The sequence below is a fragment of the Temnothorax curvispinosus genome, unplaced genomic scaffold (assembly GCF_003070985.1).
Source record: "Temnothorax curvispinosus isolate PA1 unplaced genomic scaffold, ASM307098v1 QBEX01008546.1, whole genome shotgun sequence".
Taxonomy (NCBI): Eukaryota; Metazoa; Arthropoda; class Insecta; order Hymenoptera; family Formicidae; genus Temnothorax; species Temnothorax curvispinosus.
The window spans coordinates 4,059-22,515 of NW_020218326.1; the positions used below are offsets into that span (position 1 = coordinate 4,059).

An 18,457-nucleotide genomic window follows, 5' to 3' on the forward strand; every position below is an offset into this window, starting at 1 on the left:
GGCACCGCCATGTCTGTCACGACGGCCGCGAGATTAAACTCGCTAACGCTGCGCGGCACAAAGTATTCAAAATGCAACGAATTCTCCTGCTGTCGGTGTTGATGATGATGATGATGAGGCAGCTGTTGTTGCTGTTGCTGTTGCTGTTTCTGTTGCTGTTGCTGCTGCTGCTGCTGCTGATGATGATGATGATGATGATGCTGCGTCGGTGACAAACAGCTCCTTCTCAACGGCTGGCCGCGTTGAAACTGTTGTTGTTGAACGCTGACGCCTAAGGACGACGAGTTGCTCGCCGTCTTTCCGGCGGCGTCCAACGGCAACGTCTTCTTGCGCGGCAGCGAATGATGGCCTGGCGACAACTTTATGGCAGTGTTCGAGGGGTGGGCCAGGAGCTTGCCGTCGCCGGAGCTCCTGGCCTGATGCTGTCAGGAACCGGCCGGCACCATCGACATGGCGATCGCCTCCTCCTCTTGTTCAGACAATCGCGAGTCGCTGGTGCCGCCTCCATCATCAAGGTCGGCCTTGAGACCGGAAGTGGCGCTTGCTGTAAAGAAAAAGAGAGGGACCACGCGTGACTCGTGACTGCCACTCGTTTCGACGGTCGTACAACCGCGCTGTTGTTTTTTGATCGTACTTTTCGGAAATTCTCAGTTTTTTTTTTCGGTCGCGATTGGCATTGGTAATACGACAACTTTTACTACGTAAAATAACGGGGCATTCGGAAAATAAAACTGTCTCGCAACGTAGCGATTACGTCTGACTGATGCATTTATCTATCGGTTTGGTATTGAGTTAACTAATTATTGTTACAGAACTGTTGTATATGTCGCTGCAGTTTTTGAACGCGACAAGTGCGTGACGGTCGCCAAAATAATCAACGGTTCACGATGTTCTCTCTCTTTCTTTCTCTCTTTCTCTCTCTCTATATTTCTCGTGGAAGACTCTCATCGTTGATTCCCCACCGAATGCCTTCATCAGGGATACCTGTACCACCGATAGGTCCGACCACCACGCCCGACGACATGCCGCAGGTTCTACCGAAGACCCTGACCACGCGTACCACCTCCTCCTGGACGAGGTTGAAGCACATGGCGATCAGGCCCATCCCGGCGAGGATGTAGAGCGAGCAGGCGCACAGGCTGAGCTCCTCCAGGGTGGTCGAGGGCGCGTTACGTCCCACCGGCATCAGGTCTCCGAAGCCAATCGTGCCAAGGCTGGTGAAGCAAAAGTACCCGCCCTCCAACAAGCTCCAACCCTCCAGACGGTTGAACATGACCGCGCCGCCGCATATATACACCAGCATTATCGCCAGGCACAGGCTGATCGGTATCCTGACAGGGTTGGCCTCTAGCATGTACGCCGGTGACGAGGTCGATGATAAGGACAGCGAGCACGGGTGGAAATGCCGCTTGCCGTTGCCCGTTGTCACATCCTGAGCCCGTGTGACGAGAAAGATTCGATATGAAAGATACGTGACTTAAGTAAGATAAGTGTCGTATGTGATCGAGTTGATTGTTAAAGTAGATGTTAAGTAGATCATGTTAAAGTAGATGTAACAACTCTAATTATAGTTGTATATGGCATATATAATTTTTCTAATAATTATTTCTTTGCGAGTTACAGGGAGTGATGGAGTGATGGCCATTTCTCGTCGGAATTATCATTTTGGAGCATACATTTTCTAGTGCGAAATTTTGAATAAATATCACAATATTACAATGTCGCGGTGACGAGAAAGATATTAATTTTTTTTTTTAACATTTCTGAGAGAAGATTTTTCTGACAATAAGAGAGAGAGAGGCGGTAATATAATCCTTTCGATCAATCGTTACGGCATTACCTGGAGCGCGGCTGTCGAACTGGTGGTGGCGTGCAAAAGACCTTCGCTGCCGCAGTCGAGCAGGATCGCACTGCCAGTGCCACGGATACCCAGATCGTCGCATGAGCTTTCCCTGCTTGCCGAGTAGTAGTTGCCACTTCCCTTGGTCTCCACGTGATTGTCGTAGCGATATGCCTTGGCCATTATGCCGCCGACTGGCGGTGGTGGCGGCGGCGGTTGTTGCTTTCGCGCACAGTTACGCGGCTGCCGACACACACGCCCATACAGACGACGGAAGCTTCGGGCGAGCACGTCGCCCACTGTGCTTAGGTAGACCAACATCAGCGGGATTCCCGCCAAGGCGTAGACTATAGTAATCAGTCGGCCCCAGACTGTGCGTGGCGCTACGCTACCGTATCCTGAAACCGAAACCGTTGTTTCTACATTTCGCGGGATCTATGTCACATGGGAAAAGCAAGTACAAGACTTTCGTGGCTATGAGTTAATAATGTCTCGGCTAATTGTGCCGACTGTGCCGAGTGCGCCGAGGCGAGCACGTAACGGGCACGTTTGCCGAACAATATGCGCGAGTCGAGAGATGACCTTTTCGCGTTTCCAACGCGACCATCTGAATTTGGACGAACCTATTGTCGTGATCAACGTCAGAGAATACAGCAGGCTACTACTGAAAGTCCATCGTCGACTGTGCAGCCGTCTATCCGCGCTGTGATGGTCTCGGGACCGCGGAGGTAACGGTGGCATCTGCTCGTACGAGGTGCGCCTGAGGCCGCGAGCTAGATTCTCCTGGAACTCGAGGACTTCTCGGGCCGCCAGACGAGTCCAATTCTCCTTGTAAAGAACGTTGAGATCCTCGGTGATGCTCCACAGTTTCTCCACCGTGCGTGCTCTCAATTCCGTGGCGGCGGAGTCATTCTCCAGGTTGGGCGGCACGTAGGAAGCTCCATCAGGTTTCGAGGGTGCAACCTCGGTTAGTGAATCCTATGAAAGAGAAGCACAGATGTCATCATTATCCCTGCGTGATTAACGAATCGAAATCGTGAAGCGATCAATCACGTCAACAGCAATTTGCCGTTCAGTTGATCGGTTCGTTTCGGTTAATCTTTTTTTTCCAAACAATTTTTAGCGTCAAGTGCTTCGATATCGATTAGCGTTAATCGTTAAATACGAAAATGTTACATTTCTACGTAAACGTGTAAACGTATGTTTAATTGGAAAACTTAGTCTTGTTTTATTTTTATCATCTTCAGTTTAAGAGTCAAATTTCTAGAATAAAACAAGTCAGATAGTCAGGGTCAATGCTGACGCGATGATATGTGATAAATGCCGATCATTCGATTGACATTAATTTTGTCTTTATTTATTTTATAATTGTCGGAATCAGCTAATTCCGAGTATCGACGTCGAACGTTGTCTAAGTTCGTACTGGGATGAGGCGATTTAATTGTCGTCGATTCTCCGACCGCTCACCGATTTGAGGCCTCCCTCGAGGGCCATAAAGGCGAACGCGCCGAGCAGGGTGTAGCCAAGGACGAGTACACACACGCCAAGGCTCGCCAGCAGCCCCGGAGTCTTGGTCGAGGTAGCGGTGCTGCAACTGCAACAACAGCAGAGCAGTTCCGCGCCTCGGACCGATCCGCCCGCGATGCCGCTCGCGCTATTGTTGTTGTTGTTGTTGCCACTTCTACCGGGACAACATCTCGGCGCCCTTTGATAATAGTCGCCGGTGTTCTGCATCGTTTCGTCCTCTGATTATATCGTCGCCGCCGCGGCCACCTGCGCTGCTGCCGCCACCGCCACCGCCGCAGCTGCAGGTGCAGCGACCGATGACGCCGCAACTGCAGCCGCAAGCGGTAACGTTCTAACGTCGTTCTACCGTCGCCGTCCTACGACCGTCGTCGTCGCCATCCACCCGGTGCGAGGCTGCTTGACCTGTAATCACGATCACGATCACGATCACGATCACGATCACGATCTCGATCTCGATTAAGCACATATGTGTTTAACCGGGACTTACAATAAACTTACTATTAAACTACTTCTTAACTTTTCTAATACGGACTTTTATTATGAGTAAATTTATCTGAATTTTTTAAAAATCGTTTATTTTGTATGTATTCTCTTCTTTCTCTTTTACTTACTTATATGTATATTATTGTTAATGGATTAATTATTTTTAATGGATTTTAATTTTTAACGATATATATAAGTATCTGCATTCGTCTATCTATAATTTCGTCGGAAAGGGAAATTCTGGGAGAAATCTGAGTTGAAATCGTCGTTTTCTGTCCTATTTTTCATTCGGGCCAGCATTTTCTATTATTCACTACGAGTTGCAAGGCTGGATCAGCAAGATAAATCAGATTTTCGATGACAAGGAAAATTCCGAAAGAGGCGGAGAATCAACAAGATTACAACTTTAACTATCACTCGATGAATGCGGAGATTAAACACGGTCTCGTACCATTCTACACAATGTCTCAACTTTATCATGTTCTGTTGTCCCATATTTTTTAAAAGAATCGTAAAAAACTATGACGCTTTCCAAAAATAACTTTCTTTTCCTCCAAAAAAGCGGATCAGAATTCATCCAAGAGTCTATTATAAAAATATCGATTGAGTTCGGAAAATTTTCAGGCATAGATTTTCCATTCTGTACATTTATGAATTATGCATATTGCTCCTTTCCTGTATAAAACCACAAAAGCATCTTAGGATCAACATAAAATTTTTTATAAAAATTTTAAACTGTTATATCTAAATAACGATTGCGCAGAACACTGATCGATAGATACCTAATTAGGCATTCGCGCTCGGCGTACTTTCCCATTGGTTCTACCGTAACGATTCACCTTAATTACATCATTAACCGCATAACTTGATACATTGTTGTCGTTTTTTATTCGATCGTTTTAACTAAACTTCCAGTTCGATGATTAAGTGAAAAATCGGTATTTACATTTTTCATATTTTCCACTTTCAATTAATGCTTTTGGATTATTGTTCCTCTAGCTGTTTATTTATATTAAAAATGACTCAATTGTGTTAATGAATATTTCAGCTGGAAAATTTAATTGTAATATCATCTATTCAAATTGTATTTTAAAGTCGGTATTTATCGAAAAGCTCAGAAAAGGTCTCTTTATTTTTGAGAGTTAATCGAAAAGTGGTGAAAAGTCACGGTTGAACCTAGCAGATCTGAGTTTGTTTTAAATAGGTCTTACGCTTCTCTCTAGCTACGGACATGCAACTATTTAACTAGGTAGTCTCCGTGGAAGCGATTAGAGAGAGATTCAGTACATCTCTCTCTCTCTCTCTCTCTCTCTCTTGCTCTCGCTCTCGCTCTCGCTCTTTCTCTGTTCCTCTCTTCATCATCGACCCTCGCACCGACCTCTACGCCTCCAACTGCCATGCCGCTTGGCTATCGATTGCGAGCCGCCAGGGCCACGAGAAGGCACCCTCTCGACATTCTCTCCCTCCCTCCCTCCCTTCTCTTTCTCTCTCTTCCACCCCCTTCATCTCTCGTCATCTCTCGCTTACTTGTGCTAACTCGTTACGCGGTGCTACCGCGTTTCCTATCAACTACCGTGCTGTACAACGTGCCTGTCTATAGGGTGGCTTATGTACCACTACGAGCATAAATTCCAATTAAGCGTGGTCCGCTACTTATGGGATGGAATTCCTTCCTGGTTGTCGCGCCGATGGGCATCCGCTCAATGTGTACGATAGTCATCTTCTCTCATTAGAATTACTCCGAAAACTACTGTCAATGTTGCTCTTAAAATACGTTTTCTAATCCATTTCTAGTAGAAATCAATCGTAAATTGACGAGAGAGAGAGAGAGAGAGAGAGAGAGAGAGAGAGAGAGAGAGAGAGAGATTAAGCAAAAAAAGCAGTTAACTATTCCAAATGTGAAAAGATTATATCGCATCTTCTTTTTTTTATTTATGTGTTATTGATTTCTTTTGCTTCTATTTGAGCATTAATTTTAATTTTTAATTTTGATAATAAAACTGTTTAATATTGGATATGAATTTCCTTTCCAGTCTTCCTTAATGATACTAATCGCTAAAGTTATTAATTTATAAAGTCGTAATTAGGTACACATTCAAGTTGGTTTCGATACTTTTTAATTTATTTCATATAAAGTTTAATTCAACATAAGTTTTTCATTTAAAATCCAACTGAGAAGAAATATTTTAAAAGAAAGATTAGTAACATCATTTTTTTATCGCAATCATAATCGATTACTTCATATAATGTGTAGTAGTAATAGTAGTTATGTTATCCATATTTAGTAGTTAATCGGGTATTTTCGAATCGGATATTATAGTCATTAGAGAACGATGCAGGCAAGCCGCATATTATACGACGCTGCCGTTTCTCTAAGTATGGTTATAGCAGATAATGAGATATACTGTACTACGCTTCACACACAAATTCCAATTAAACGCCCGGAATTCCTTTCGCATGCCAATCGATTACCACACGACAATGTGACTGTAGAGTTGAGATGCGTATATTACTCCCCGGGAACTGTCAGTGGAAGTATATCTTATATCTAGCAGTAACTGCGATCTCTGTGAGCTTGTTAAGATGTGACGGTAAGTGCATAGTTTGCATCTTCATACGATTATAATTCTGGAATCAGTGGTACATAATACCATTGTAATAGAGATAAAGAAATAGTTCTCCTTTAAACCGTACCTATAAGTATTGGAAAATCATTTATTCCGTCTACTCCACGTGATGGGCACACCTTGACTTTTGACAGACTCGAATCTCTGCCTCGCTATATAGACGGCCTAATGCATTCCACCCAAAGCTATACTGACTTGGGCTATATGTCAACGTCACGAAGCTTTATGCATAATATATAATATACAAGAGGCTTCATTCGATATTTTGATGCACAAGTGGCATGCAATCTGAAATATTAAAGGTTGTTTTTATTTGACAATTATATTGTTTTCAAGCTCGCGCACAATAGCATGCATCCAAATATGGTATGTCTTGATTTAAAATTAAACGTGCAATATATTTGACACGCAATTGAAATATTTAAAATTGATCCAAGTTGGTAATTACATCTTTAAGCACGTATAAAAATGAAAAAGTGTTACGTACATTTTATTAAAAATTTTACATACAAGTATAACATGCCGTCAAATATACCAAGTAGTATTTAGTATCTATAGTATCAAATGATATTAAATAGTATAAATAAAACTGATAATTTCTATCATTGCTCTTTCATTAAATTAAACGTGAAACGAAAATAGTATTTTATAATACTTTCAGACATTGATAATAGTGGATCACTATTAGATTGAGAATATTACCGAGAGGATTTAACCCACAAAAATCGGACAATCCAGAGATATGGTCCAATCGTATTTCCTTCGTAGTTATTTCGTATGCCCTACATTAGAGAACATTTTTGGATTAGTATCCGCCGCAGGAAAATCTGTTTTAATTACGAACTTAAATTTATCCGTCATTCTTAATTAAAACACAAGTTAATCCTGCCACGTTTGATTATTTCACGTGAATACGGAATAAAAGTTATTCGAATCTATTCTCACGCTCAGTCGTGTGCATTATCCCGGGCTACAATAGCCGATAGCGCAATTACGTAATATTTACTTGCGCGTATATTTCAATTAAACGAATGCGTATATGGTCGACTAATGCCAATGGATGCGTATGGCACGGTGCCTAATGTAACGAGCACTTGGCGATAACGGCACATATTATATGTTCAAATTATAAAAGATGATTCGCACATCTCGATTGTATGTCCCAAAATTTCCGACCTTGATCTTAATCGATATTTCCTTTATAAATCTACTTTCTTCCATCAATACCTTTCCTCAATATTTTCTCAATGAAAATATGATAGAGAACGTCATGTTTCTCATCGCACTCTTAATTTTTGATACTAAAAGTTTCATTGAAATGAAATTTACTTAAAGTTAAGTAAAGACTAAGACATTGCGTTTGTATATCTGCAATTGGCAATTGGAAAATTATTGATTTTCGTCAAGAGAGAAAATCTATTTTAGATTCCGACATACTGTCTATAGAATACATGTGTATCTCCAAAGCTATTTGTTTTCAGTCCGATAGTACATCATACGGCATCGAGATATCTGAAACAGTGTGTTCCATTTTTTTTTTTTTTAAATACACTTTTGGCGTTTTCACAGCGATCACAATCATTCACGTGTCTCGCGAAAAACGTGTTAAATGGTTCAAAAAGAAAAAAAATTTTAAAATAGCAATTCAAATATCTTATCAATTTACGCTCGCGAGAAAAAGAAGGAAAATTGTACTTTCGCCGCAATACAATAAAGCGACGTGTCATAATAGCAAGAATATAATAGTTATTTGACGATTTTGATTCGAGGAAATTGCTATTTATAAGTTGCTGACTCTATTGCGATCCATTGTAATCGCATGCGTTCATCGGAGAGAAATTAAAAAACAAATTAACTCCAAATTAATTAAAAAATTCATAGATGAAAAGCGATTTGCAAGATCCGTGGGACACCTTACGGCATCAATGTATAGACAATGTACAGATTCATGTTTAGGCAGTTTAAAAAATATTCTTTTAGCGACTATTTGGAGTTACGGCATTTACGATATCTATATAGTACGCATTCCTATATACATATATGTACCTATGTGTGCATGCAGATAGGTAGGTACCAATGTATCTCTCCGGCACTCTCTTGTTGTCAGACAGGACGTGACATAGAGGGTAGCGAAAGGAGTCGTACGGCACGACGACCCACATTCCGTCGAATTTAATTTCATGCCTTATCGCCGGTAGCCGTGGTACAATGCCTCAACTGGGACGGTCGCGGATCTCTTTCTCGCACAGCTACACGTGGAACCACCGCATATGCATACGCATACGTACACATTCGTTTGTTAATGGTGTCATACGCATACTATACGCTTCGCTCTTTACTCTTCTCTCGCACATGTTCTATTTATATATATGTATATATATATATATATATATATATATCTTCTATTCTCTCTCAGACAGAAGATCTCTTGTTCTCTCGTCCTTTCGCCCCCCCCTTTCTCTCTCTCTCTCTCTTTCTTAGAGCAGATACTTTGAGTAAATAGAAATTAATTCAAAGTACACACATCTTGCACTTTTAATGCTTCTCTTATCTAAAGTTCATCTTGTCGTGTATAAAGTAAAAATTTTAAAAATTAATATTCCTGCATTAAATTGTAATTATTAAATGTCGATTAAATGTCTCACCTCTAGAACAATTATTTTATTTCTTATAGTCGAATCGAACGTTTATCCAATTCGTCACATTTGTAACGAGTTCCAATCGCGCGTTGATATTTGCCTCTCGTTTTACACGCGAAGACGAGACATCCTTTTCAGACGAAGCAGGTAGCTCGTCGTTGATGCTCTTCAAATCTCAAAAATCTAACACGTACCTATTCGCTCGAAACTCGTTCTCTCCGTCTTGACCCTTATCTCCTTCTCTCCCTACCTCGGATACATTTATATATATGTATACTCACCCTCTTTCCCCTCTTTTATTCTCTCTCAGCTTCTCAGTCATTTATATACAGATATTTCTATCGTGGTCTTGTGGTCTAGGATAGTGAATTCGCATTCCGTTTCAGTCTTCGCTTTTCCGCTTTTCTCCGTTTTGGCGCGGCGTGACGTGTCGAGTCGAGTCGCGCAAGTGCGCCTATTATGCACCGTGCATCTGATGTACGCGTTTCTGTAACGAGCGAGTGCGAGCGGTGAATATATACCGAGGAGGTCGATCGTGTAGCTGGCTATTTCTGTACGTGTTTCGACTTTACACGGTGACGATTGCTTTATCAGATGTACGGAGCTGATTGACGGAACGGGGTACGCGCCATCGGGTCTCTTGTGTCGGAATAAAAGTCATTTTATAAACTAAGCTATCGAAACAGAAATAGATGATAAAGCGTGTTCTTAATTAGTTCCCTACACAAGTAGATTTTTTTCTGATAGCATTTTATTTTATTTTAAAACCTAATTATACATATAAACGAGGATATTTACTATATCCATTTGTTATTTATTAAAAAATAAGGAACATGCCAAGAAGATGACGTCAGTTTTTTCTTGTTAAGGATAAATCGATTTTGTCTTATTATTAATCACAGAATTTATTCTTATAGACGAGTCGTACATGTGTGTGTGACGATACACTCGACATATATATGTTATGTCGTAAATAGTTGCCCATGTTTACGATTACGTTAGAAATCTATCGTATTATATTCGTTATAAGAATGTTTAGACAATGATGATGTAGTCGACTGAGTTAATTACGCGTATTACATCTGCAAGTCCACGTTTCGCACGAGCGCGAAATGAAGGAGCTACTAGGAAGGTCATATTAACCCATAAACGAACCAATTAGTCAGAAAGAACCATTTGGCACCGTGCATAACTGTCTATCGTCGATGCATCTAATTATGTATGTATACCTAATTTTACCTCAGACTCATCTTTTATATAGAGGTCAGAAACTCTGTCAGCTGTCGGATTAGAACGACAACGATTAGAACGAGTATGGTAACATGTGACAAACTGATATATTATTGTCACGATTCACGATTATAGCTATCATCTCGAGCTACCTCGAGCAATCTAAACATCTTCCTTGTCTTTAAAGCGATAGCGATATTTCCCACGGAAACAAAAGACAACCCAGCACAAAAAGACGAAAAATAAGAGCGCGGAGAGAATGTGCATCTATTTAGGAATTATTTACAGCTATAAATCTGCTCTAAATCTGCTCTAAATCTGCTCTAACAAAATAAGTATGGTGTAATAAAGTATACACTACTAAAGTATACATACACTCAGAGAAAAAATTTGTACCAGCAACTAAAATTTTTTTTGTTAAACCGACTAGAAATTTGTGGATAAATAGCGCCTCAACTATGTATAATATAGTTGTAATAACAACAATAAATAAATTATTTAAACTACAAGAAAGTAGTGGCATTAACGAAAAATATATTGTGTATGCAAAAAGTATGTTGTAGTAACATGAATAATTATTCATTGTAGTGATATCAACATAATTTTTAGAGTTGTCTAATAAAAAATAATTTCTTATTTGTTAAACTAAAAGATTTATAATTAATATACCTAGGCGACTAGCGCCTGAAAATATCTGTTTTGGTCCTGTAGGGGGTCTCCTTATATACAAGTCGGTGCGGAATTTTGAACTCGAGAGAATGTACGGGCGATGCGACGCCTAGCGGCGTCGATGCAATCTATTTATAATCCAAAATTGATTAATATATATGTGGGTGAACACACCCTGACTCCTGACCGGCGAACCTTAGAAGGATCGCTGGAAAAACCCTGCTGAGCAACCCTAGTTATAGGAATCGATGTTGAATTTTGAACACGCAAAAGTATACTGGCGATGCACCGCGTAGCGGGCGCGAGCCGAACTCTCTCGCCGCGCGAGTCCGCGCTGCCGCCCGCACCAGCTTCTGGAAGTATGCTACACAACAAAAAAATATTTGTCTAAACAATAAGTCAAGGAGTTGTCTAAACTTGAAAAATGTTATTGTCATATCTTGTTTTATGGAGTCTATATAACTATAATAATTATAGTTGAGGCGATATTTAACTATCAACTTATAGTTGACAAATATTGTTTCTGTGACTATACTTTTATAGTATTCAGTACTATTTAGTTCCTATTACTTTGGAAAACTAGTTACAAGTAGTTAAACTGCAGAGTTGCCAAAAAAATAGTTGCCACAACTATTTAGATTTCTCTCAGTGTACTATATATTAACACATTTTAATTTTTATAAATAAAATTGAAGTGTTCTCTTGAAAAAAAGATGTTTTTAATTTCCCCCTCTTCCCTCTTTAAAATATAAGGAAGAAAAAGATATCGATTAAAATTTGCGTCATGTTTTCGGACGAATTAAATATAAATTTTTTTATACTACACTTTCGTCGTCTCATTACATCTTTCACTCGTTATCTCTCGATCTGCCTCTTTTTCCTGATGTGATGCAGCAAAAATCTAACTCTTGGCCTGTGCTTGAGTAAATTCATCTTTTTTCCCCCCCTAAAGTCTTTCTCTTGCTTGGTGAAGAATAAGGGACGGTTTGCGGTTTCTCGGTTGTCCGCTACGTTTCCCGTATTCTTGATTTTGCAATAAAAAATTCTTTCCCGTTATTCTATAATCTATCTCATGCAAAAAATGCAATACAGCCACCGGATGATGGCTTCAATAAAGTGGGATTGTAAAACAATTTAGTAAGAATCATTGAAGAAACACTAAATTCTAAATTGACAAATTTTGTTTAGTTACCGTGATATAAATTTTCCATGTAAATAAAACATTTTCAGGTTTCTATAATTTTTAATCAACATGCGATACACAGTCGCGTCATACACATAATCAAGTTTTAATTTAGGACAACTATATACATCACGTGCATCACCAAAATAGCAATAATAACGGTGGTGTATCCTCATCCTCTCAAATTTTAAAATTCGTGCTCCGAATATAGTGTGAGAAAATGTGTGCTCTGCGATGCATCCGCGAATGAGCTTTTTTCCCAACGGCTTCCGTCGAGAGCGACAACAAAGCGTATCATTCGTCGTCGAAAATGAAACGCGACTTCCGGAAAAATCGTATTCGCGACGCGGCGAGCGCATCAGAGAAGTTGCGCGATCTCACGCGTTTTTGCAATTAATTCGCGTGGGACGCGGTTTTCAATCGAAAAGTTTATTTAACCGACGCGCGTACTCTGCGCTACAGAATTAACGGGATCATCGCTCGTGACGTTTGCCACGAACACGAGGAGAGAGAGAGAGAGAGAGAGAGAGAGAGAGTGCTCCACGTTTGACGATGTTAATTAAAACGCATATACCGGCCACGCACGATAGCTGGTTCGCGCGATGTATCATATTCCATCGGACAGAGCTGTTGTTTGTATCCTCAACATCCTTTTAACTAACAGGGTATCCGTTGAGAGAAAAGGGGTGAATTTTGCAGTACGTGGGCGAACGTATGATCGAATGGATAGTCTGGCATCGATTTATTTTCAAGCGGTCGCGCGCTTACGAGTGACTTTCACTTTTCCACGGAACTTTATCTTACTTTTATCGTTTTACGTGCTATATAAAGATATATACATATATACATACATTAATATATGCAGATACATAAAAACAAACATCATTATATGCAGATGCGTCAAAGTGAGCATAATTAGAGTCCATTGGTCATCAAACGAATTTTTATCATATTTTTGATCACCATTTATTCGTCTGTATGCGTTCAGATTTTGCCCACTTGGTCTTCCGCCTTATTCCTTTATCTTACATCACTCATGCCTTATCTTATTGGCGAACAAAGGTAAAATATTCTTTGGGAGGGTAAAAAGGATACTCCTATCCGCTTTGCTTGCTCTCTCTCTCTCTCTCTCTCTCTCTCTCTCTCTCTCTCTCTCTCTCACATATATTTTTATATAGGTTCTTAATTATTTAACTTTTATATATGTTTCCTTTGCTTCGTAGGCAAAAGCAACGCAATAGTGCTTCAAAAATGTAGTTTGCAGGAAATATTTCCATCACGTGCAATGTTACGCGTCGACTCGTCGGTGAAATTTGAGTAAAAGCGCAGGTGTTACTATAGGCTAGATAATTCATAATGTCGAAGCGCGTATAGTTGTCACTTTGCCATACAGAATCCCTCTTGGGTATCCCTTTGTAAGACCTTTTTATTTCCTCTCTCGGCTACTTCTCCTTCTTGTTGTTACTGCCTCATTTTTCTTCGACAAAACTTTATATCGAGAAACCGCATAAGGGGTCTTTTAAAGCGATTGGTTCCCTTCGCGCAATATCAAATTTTCAGGTGTTCTCTTTGGTCTTTCTTTTTTGGAAAAGATGTATTATGTATAGGACATAGTACAACATAGTACACTGCATACATGCTGTATTACATTTATGACAAAACATGCGTCTTGGATACATGAAAGGAAAGAATGCACGAATGTATTTTTGAATGAGAGAGAGAGAGAGAGAAATGTAGAAATTTAAAAGGAAATATTAAAAAGACCGAATTAAAATTGAAAATTTGTGCATCAAGAATTTGTAAAGCGAGTCCTACCTGATCCGAGAGAAAATTTAACTAAATTTTTACTCGCGGCATAGATCACTCTCTTTGAAGAAAGAAAAATTTCCTCGAAATTAAGAAAAGTCACGCAAAGGCTAGTTTATCCCCTTGTTAATCGGCGAGAAAACGAGGGCATAATTTGTGAGGAAAAAACTGTTTGGAACAAAAACAAATCGTTGGTGGAGAGGAAGTGGAGGTTGCTCGTAAACTCGAAAACTTTCCACGAAACGCGATTTTGCGCTCGCATTCGCGCTCATTCGTTTGATATGTATCTATCGTTTTGCTAAGCGAGATGTTAAAAATTTAATGAGCTTCGTGTAAAGCTCGTAATCCTCGAGATGGACGTTAAATGTTGCACGAGAAGAGCTCGCTTTGCTTTCGAGTGAGAGCGGCTGTCGGCCGGAAAGACAAACGCTTTTAAATTCGATTTTGCTCGTAATTGAATCTCGGCTTTACTTTCGTGATGAGAGACGTAATATCTTTCGCGATACACGTAATAAGGAGAAGTGTAAGCGAATGCAAATTTTGCCGAGTGCCACATCAATCTCGCTCGGACAATTTTCGCGCATCAAGTTCGAGATAAGTATAATCTGTCAGCATAATCAGATTCCTTTTTTGATCCTCGAAAGCGTCGCGTATCGCACGTTTATTCGCTGGGATGCTCTTATCAGGAAGCAAGGATTAACTTTGCTCGAAGAAGCAAAATTGTCTCGCCAATTATTAATCACGGGTATAAATAAATGGGGGTGCATAACAATTGAAATAGAGGAGTGTGTACTCATGATACTCTACATATTTTGTTTACGACAATAACAATATCTTTTTTGTTTTTCACAAATCTAAATCGATAATATCGTAATATCGTAATATCGTAAATCACTTGGGGAACCGCAACGAGAGAGCGGAAGATGTTTTTCCCTTTGACAATCGCACTCGCGCCACATGTGTTTCCAGATTTCCACGTCGCGCGAACGGGACAAAACGCTAAAAATATTAAGCGAATGCATTGCGATAACTTCCAATGCATTAGTCGGTCGCTTCGCGTGTTGAAAAACTTCTTGCTTTTCGCGTTTTCGACGCGACGTAACACGACGCGGTGGTCCTCAAATTCCCACGGTGGTTTCGCGGAGCATATCGCACCGCTAAAGTGGAAGAAACTTGTTCGTCACCTCGTTGTTCGCGCGATCACGCGGAGTTTTGTAAAATCGCGCCTAGAAGCGCCGATTTTTTCAATTATTCCGAACGATTCGTATTTGTCTTTCCAATGAGAAACCAACGTTCCATTGGTCCGCTGTTATATTTTTATAATACATACACACATCGTATGTGTATACATACGTATACAACACAATATTAACAAGTTTCCAACTATAATTGGTCTATCACTTATCATTAATAATAATGTCACATTATGGTCGACAAGCTCTACGGTTTGATAGGGTTCTATGGTCTGGGATACCGTCGCTCACGTTCGATACCGTCTGACTATGATTGGCCCGTATCACTTATGACGACTGATTCATGACGACTGATTATAATCGATTTGTATGGCTTACGTCCAATATACCGATATACCGATGTAAGTCGACTCAACCGAAGAGAGCGACTCGCTACTCTGATTGCTTCCAAAACGGAGCAAGATCGAAAGCATACTTCCCTCGCTTCGCGAAATGCAGACTGCGAATCTATTCGATATTATTTTATTCGTCTTGTCAGTTTTTTGTCGCTATTTTCTCAAAAAAGACCATTCTCAAAAAGTATTTTTTGACATGAAAAATTGTCGTGATAAATTCGTCTCCGCGCGGCATCACTGATTATTATCGTTCGTGATTCACTTAATGGTCATGCATCCGTTCTGGGTTCTCGGTTCTCGGTCTGCCGCCGTGACGGCCATCGCCCATCACACGGGCCGTGACAGGCAACATTGGAAGAATTCTTCTGAATCGGAGCACGATGACCACCTCGAATCACGTTCGCTCTTTACAGTCTTTACCCCGAGGGGCTGCTCCGAAATGTCCCTTATGAAAAATGAACACTCGACCGTTGGACATACGAGGTGATTAATTTTGAACGATCGAAATGTAAGAATTGAATAAATCACGAATTAAATAAATTGCGCGCGAGTAATTTTTCAATTATGAAACTCTACACACTGATTTTTAGAACAAGTTGGAAAATTTAAAGAAGCTGGAGAAAGACCAGAGAATTGTTTGCAGACCATATATATATAAAAACCACTTTATTTTTACAATATTATCAATCTTTAAATTATACTAATCGCTGATTCCATTATAACTCAACGACCTGTTAAATACTTAATATGCTTTCCTTATGCTTATGCAAGTAACGATTATAAAGATTAAAGAATTGAGAAAAAAATCGAGTTATTCTCCAAATAAAAATAACTTGATAACATGAAATAAAAAATTTCTATTTAGTGAATCAAACGTGTCACATTACTCACTCTGTTCGAAATTCAAGTTCCATCTCGTTTTATCTTCTAAGAATCATCATGTCAGCAACAGCTATTCTAATATTCACGCTAGTAGAATTTAATGCGAAAGAGTCATTGTCAAATTGTAATTCGTCAACGAAAGTCCATGACCAGGTAGGAGAATTAAGTCGCGCGCGCATGCAAATCCTTCACTATAGGTATACTGTAAATCCTTCACTATGTTTTCGATTCTCGATTAAAGAAGATTCGTTGACGACGATCGAGTCTCGCAGCGATTGTCGCAGCGATGGTTGAATGCACTTTCTCGCTATACTAAACGTAGTAAACGTCGTAAACTGAATTGCCGTCCCGGACGTAGGCGAGCTCGATAGAGCTATCGAGCTTCACTCTATGGACAAGGACGAGGGTGTCCTCGTTCGCGGCCGTCTGTTCCCGCAGATCCTTCTCCTCTAGCTTCCTCTAGAAATCACTCCTCGTAGCAGATACACTGGTGGTTGGGGCAAAATCCAACAAACATTTCCGTAAAGCTATTATATTTCGTAAAACTTTTCACGCTTAAAACAACTGTCATGTCTCAACATTGGGATACGTTGCAACTTGAAACTTGAAACTCGCTGTTAGTGAATATCAAGCCGACAATGCCGACACCGAACTGTCGCGTCGCGTCGGTGGTGAGCGATAGAGCGTTTCAGCGATTCGAGACGAGCTTGGCGACGACGGCGACGACGGCAACGGCACGGGCGACGAGATCGACGAAATCGACGAGATTCGAATCGAGGTCGCGCGGTCGGCGCGGCCGCTGCCGCGGTCGAGCTTCGATCGAAAAGACGAAACAAGACGAAGCAATAATTGCGAAGTCGGCAAGTCGGCGCGAACGAAATGCGAACAGGTACAGGTACAGACCGAGCCGAGCCGAGCCGAGCGACGACGACGAGCGAGTCGTTGGCGAGGAGCGTACGCCGGCTTTTACGTACGGACGCACCCCCGTAGTAACGGCAGGGCGCAGGATCGCTCTCCGACTCCGATGTCTCCGGGGATGGCTGTGGCGCATGTGCGCATGGCAAATGTACAACGGGAACGGGAACGGAGACGCGACGCGGCGGAGGGCCGCATACGAAAGCGCGTAGTCACCTATATACATATATATATATATATAGCCCCGTTCCGTCGACCCTCTCCTTCTCTGCCCTTCTTTCGTCCTCCTTTTTTTTCCTCTTTCCCTTCTTTCCTGCCGTCCTTTTTTCCTGCTCCCCTTCTTCCACATCTTTATAAATGTTTTCTTCGCCTCTATTACGCCCGCATTGATGCACTTTTTGTTATTTTTGTTCTTGGATTACATTAATGATGACGAGAATCAACATTGGCTTCGCGTTCGAAGATACTTGGTTAAACCTTTCCTCTCATACTACGTAGTACGTATACGTGTATCCATCTCGTTCTCGTATTTGTTCGTGCGCATCTCTAGATGCGGCGCTTGTTCACGAATCCTTCTTAATTGTCGTATACGACTCTAAAAAAATGCACGCGCGAAACGTTATGTTAAGTTTTATTTTCTCTCATATGGTTTCATCATTGTTCAAAATGTTGACAACAATCGTAAACTCGAATAGATACGAGGCGCAAAGAAATCGATAATTTGGTACAAATCCATACAGGTCAATTGTTTTTAGCATATCTAAATCCGTTTTTTTAAATATATATCTGACTTGCATTTTGCATCATACTTAGCTCCTACGGTTATAATTCACAATAAATAATCCGGTCGAAACGTTTCGGACGAAACGTTTGGAATGTTTTCCACTTTTGTCCTGTGTCATCCTGTTGATGATAATGACGAGGACATCGAGCGATCAACATAAAGCAGAAACGTTTCAAATCGATCTATCCCATCGAGAAGAGATATTTGACATTTTATTTAAAATTACATATTATGCATACAAATATTAGCTTTTGTACTTAATTTGCAAATGCTCGATCGCTTTT

At 40.7% G+C, this 18,457-nt stretch overlaps 1 protein-coding gene across 1 annotated transcript; it reads right to left on the reverse strand.

The window, feature by feature from the left end:
• Positions 1-341: 341 nt before the first annotated feature.
• On the reverse strand, positions 342-17,470 carry LOC112457976 (potassium channel subfamily K member 18-like). The gene is made up of 6 exons (XM_025021323.1): positions 16,484-17,470; positions 3,308-3,769; positions 2,464-2,818; positions 1,841-2,238; positions 985-1,432; positions 342-544 (listed from the first exon to the last, which is right to left on the reverse strand). The coding sequence occupies exons 2-6, from the start codon at positions 3,572-3,574 to the stop codon at positions 426-428; spliced, it is 1,587 nt and encodes a 528-aa protein (XP_024877091.1). The 5' UTR covers positions 3,575-3,769; positions 16,484-17,470; the 3' UTR covers positions 342-425.
• Between the last annotated feature and the right edge of the window lie 987 nt (positions 17,471-18,457).

Coding starts and splice junctions, on each gene's coding strand:
- LOC112457976 (XM_025021323.1), bottom strand. CDS start 3,574: ATGCAGAACACCGGCGACTATTATCAAAGGGCGCCGAGATGTTGTCCC. Junction 2,819..3,307: donor TCGAGGGAGGCCTCAAATCG/GTGAGCGGTCGG, acceptor TCTCTTTCATAG/GATTCACTAACCGAGGTTGC. Junction 545..984: donor CGGACCTATCGGTGGTACAG/GTATCCCTGATG, acceptor TTTTCTTTACAG/CAAGCGCCACTTCCGGTCTC.